At 49.1% G+C, this 4139-nt stretch overlaps 1 protein-coding gene across 1 annotated transcript; it reads right to left on the bottom strand.

The window, feature by feature from the left end:
* Positions 1 to 485: 485 nt before the first annotated feature.
* Positions 486 to 3707, bottom strand: LOC123149662 (NEP1-interacting protein 1). The gene is made up of 5 exons (XM_044569372.1): positions 3024 to 3707; positions 2275 to 2453; positions 1724 to 1807; positions 1435 to 1605; positions 486 to 1007 (listed from the first exon to the last, which is right to left on the bottom strand). Exons 1-5 carry the CDS (start codon positions 3193 to 3195, stop codon positions 885 to 887), a joined length of 729 nt encoding a protein of 242 aa, XP_044425307.1. The 5' UTR covers positions 3196 to 3707; the 3' UTR covers positions 486 to 884.
* Positions 3708 to 4139: the final 432 nt, after the last annotated feature.

The following is a 4139-nucleotide window of genomic DNA, read 5'->3' as shown; positions in this document are numbered from 1 at the left end:
TCATGACGCCACCGGCACTGTCTGGAGATAGCAGCGGCGGCTGGATGGAAGGGTGATGTAGTCGAGGTAGGAGATCGTCTCGACGTCTTGATTCCTTCATGACGCCACCGGCACTGTCTGGAGACGGCAGCGGCGGCTGGAGTAGGTACACATTGCGAAGAACCACTTCAATTTTTCACTACAATCTAAGTAGGAGATGTAAAGCTTGAGCTTCTCAAGATATGATGTTCATCCGAATGCATTTCAAGCTGTTGATTTCACCCTCATACCCTGGACGTTGTTTCTCAAGGTAAGCTAGCTACTGTTCTGAGTTCAGATCAAGAACTTTGGCATCCATTGCGCCGCGCAAACCAGTTCAAGTTGTTAGTACTCACTAGAGAGCTGGGACTCCAAAATTTCAATATACGACGCTCTTCGCCATTTCTGCCCTACGAATCAATCTTTTGAGTAGATCAACATTCCGCGAAGCCCATGCACGCAAGATATTGTACAATAGCAGTGTGATATATATAACATTACATGATGATTTGAGGAGTTCATCAGTCCGGAGAACAACAACGAAGCGCAAGCCGGTCCAGTGCTTTTTTTGTTCCGGTGGTCGTACGTACTACTATATTACATCCACCGGGAGAAGAGAGAGATCAAAAATCAAAATGCAAAAGGAAAAGAAGGCAAAAAAAAAAGAGCTCTATAAATTTAGGGTTCGTTCTATAGATATGTCAGCCTCCTAACAGCAGCAACAGCAACACAGGCATAGCGCGCGCACACACAGCATGCAAAGCAGCAAGCAGAGCAAGACCTCCTTCCTAATAGCAGCAGACAGAATTTTAGAAGTTCCTCGTCGGTCTTCGTCGTCGGTCGTGGATGATGGTGATGATGATGATCTAGAGCTTCCTCCTGCAGAGCGGGCACGATCCGTGCTTGATCAGCCAACCGTCGATGCACGGCACGTGGAACACGTGCAGGCAATCGGGCAAGCTCCGCACCTTCTCCCCAATCTGGAAATCCTGAAAACCACCACCAACATGAACAGAAAGTTGAGATAAAAAATTTCCATCACTGAGAAATAACAACCGACAAGCTAAAGAAACAATGAGCTCGAGAGTATGAACAGAATGTTCATGTTACAGAAAGAGCTGAGCGGTTTATGTTTTAAGGTATGTGAGGGTTTCTGAGTTCAGACAGACCAAAAAGATCAAAAGAAAACTATATGACAGCAGAATGAGCAACAGGGCAGAAATTCAGAATGTTTACAGACAGACGGACCAAAAGACCAAAAGAAATTCAGACTAAGAAGAAATCAAATACGTAAATGACTAGATGAATGAGCAGGAATTCAGAATGTTCACTTCACATAGTGCAATCTGCAATGATATGGTGACCAATTAATCAGAGTTCGTGCTATTAGGGGATATAGTCGTGTTGTTTTCATACCTGCAGGCATACTGAGCACCCAGAGAGGTCACCGACGGCATTCCGGTTATACTCCTCGGTGATGATTCCCTCGGGCAGTTTGTCGATGGACGCCCTCGGCATCCCGTTGGTTCCCTCGATCTCGAAGAGGTCAGGGGCCTCCCTGAACTGTGATGAGTCCACTGCATTCATCTGTATGTCCAGAAAAACAAGCAGGACATTTGTCAACAATATTTAGCAACTTGTTTCATACAGCAGCTTTGGATCAAACCATGCATGCCTGATGCAGAATTGCAAATGATCAACCGACCTGGCTGCGGACCACCCGCTGCACTGCCGGATCAACCTTCTCGCGGACGAGCCTGCCCGTCAGGAGGCTGTAGATCACATTAAGCTGCATTGCCCAGTGGTTAAAATATTTGCGTTAGCCTCAATCAGACCAGAATGTTTCAGACAAGTTTACCAAAGTTATGAAGCATCAGATGATATGTTCATTATTCAGGTTGCAATCTCAGCGGAATTGCTTACAGCATCATGCTGAGGAGGATAAGGATATATGAGCAAGAATACACCCCCAAGTCACTTGTAAATTATAATTTAACATTATTTCAGAAAAAGAAGGAAGAAAGAGATGGTTTGACTAGGGGATGAACATTCAACAGAAACATTTTTTTAATGGTGAGAGCAACAATTAGTCCATGTAAATCAAGCAACACGCACTGATAGTCAGGATACATTGACAAACAAAGGAAGTGCAGGCAAGCAAGCAAGCAAGCGTGTCAGTTGTGAAGTTGCTGCCCTGCTCGTAGCTACTTGCTGCCAACCAAGGACTGAATCAAGAAACTCATATCTGGTGCTTACCACGTACAAGATGCTCCAGATCCCGGACCGGCGGGAGCGCCAGAGGCGGATGGAGGAGTCGACGACCTCGATGGACACGAGCGCCCCAGTGATGGCGCCGATGCCGGTGCCGCGGAAGAGGCCGCTCTCGGTGGCCAGTCCGATCAGCCCGCCGGTGACGGCTCCCAGGAACAGGCCGGCTGCACAAGAACAGAGATACACATATGTCAAATGTTCAGAACATGAGTCTGTAGTCTGTACAGAGTTTCTCAAAAGCAGAGTGCGTGCATAAGAGCAAGATTGCACGGTATGTGAAGCAGATCAGCCCAAATTGCACAAAGACCACACGCTTAATTTAGGGGGAACACGCTGCAAAGGTTGCGAGGCCTGAATGAATCGCTGGAAGCAAAAAAATTGCTTTTCAGCAGTGGAAGCCAAACTCTGGTTTTGCAACTCAAGAATCTGTTACTACTGACAAATGATTGCAAGCAGAGATTTAGAAATGAAGTAGAAATAGAAACTGTGAGCCAAGATTGGGAGAGCGCCGCTGGGATCCTGCTCTCCGTACACACATGAGCAGGAACCCCCTGTTCAGACTAGACCATCAAAATATCCCCTTTGTTTCCCTTAGAAGTTCGCCAGGATGAACTGGAGCTTGAAGCTAGGGTGTACGTACTTCACAAGAAAATTATCTCTCTAATTGAAGATATCCGAAGAAATCGAGATTCGAGGCAGTGTAAGCAAAGCAGAGGAAGGGGGAGCGTCCGTACCGATGGCGAAGATGAAGGTGATGACGCCGCGGAGCACCCGGCGCACCATCCTCCGGCTGCCGCCGGCGCCGCCCCTCCCGCGGCTGCTCCCGCTGCCGCCGCTCCCGCTCCTCACCAGTGACGCCAGCGACACATTGCTCGAGCTCCGCGCGAACGCGCCCGACGGATCCATCCGCCCCCCTAACTCTCCACTCCCCGCTCCCCCTTCACTCCCTTGGATCACCCACGCACGCACCGAGAAGACAGAGAGAACAACAGCAGTCGGTCGGCGGAGCTGGATCGGGCCGAGGAGGAGATGCAACCGACGAGGACGAAGCAGGAAGAGAGAGAGGGAGGGACGGCAGCAAAGAAGAGGAGAGGGGGATGGGAAAGGGGGAGACTTTATGGCGCCAACCAACTCGTGACCGGCGCATTGAATTCGCGTGCGGAGGCGGTAGGTTCGGCTTGCCTCCGGCGCCCTCTTTTCTTTTCCTTCGTGGCGAAGGCGAAGCTCTGCTGACGTGAACGCCAGCCATCGGCCCACCCCACCGTGGTCATGGCCGCCTGCCCGCCACCTGCCCTGCGCGTGCGGCCATCAATGGCTGCCGCGCGGGAGCCATGCCGCCCGCCTACGTGCCACCCCGGGCAAGATATTTTCGTCCCCTTTCCCCTCCCAGTCCCGGGTAAGCCGCTGCACATGCCGCCATCAGCCGGAGCTTCGGATTGATTTCTTTGGGACTTTTGTTTGTTATTACTAGTACATATGCCCGTGCGTTGCAACGGGCGAAAAACTTGACAAAAGCTACTTCACATGCCAGTACGCTCTACTTACATTCAAGTCTAACAAACAAATAAGGTTGCCCTCATCTCTATAAGGTGCATATGCGGGTGTGTTGCCTCGGTTGAATTATCCTTAGAAACTAAGAGTCCCAAATATCAAACAATAAACTCTGTTAACAGGAAATGCAGTCAGTAGTAAGTTCACTTAGTATATGGTTGTCGACCTAGATTTTCCAAAATGCTTTGGACCGATGCATTTCCCTTGCAAACTATGCAGACAGAAGATCAAATTTGAAAAATTAAATAATTGTTTTTCTGGAAAGGAGAGGTGCAACAAGAGATCAGTTAAATTGCATA

This window comes from Triticum aestivum, chromosome 7A (genome assembly GCF_018294505.1).
Source record: "Triticum aestivum cultivar Chinese Spring chromosome 7A, IWGSC CS RefSeq v2.1, whole genome shotgun sequence".
Lineage (NCBI taxonomy): Eukaryota > Viridiplantae > Streptophyta > Magnoliopsida > Poales > Poaceae > Triticum > Triticum aestivum.
The sequence above is the reverse complement of the archived record's forward strand: the minus strand, read 5'-3'. Positions and strand labels throughout refer to the sequence as shown.

Coding starts and splice junctions, on each gene's coding strand:
- LOC123149662 (XM_044569372.1), bottom strand. CDS start 3,195: ATGGATCCGTCGGGCGCGTTCGCGCGGAGCTCGAGCAATGTGTCGCTG. Junction 1,808..2,274: donor TCTGGAGCATCTTGTACGTG/GTAAGCACCAGA, acceptor TGGGCAATGCAG/CTTAATGTGATCTACAGCCT. Junction 1,008..1,434: donor GGTGCTCAGTATGCCTGCAG/GTATGAAAACAA, acceptor GGTGGTTTTCAG/GATTTCCAGATTGGGGAGAA.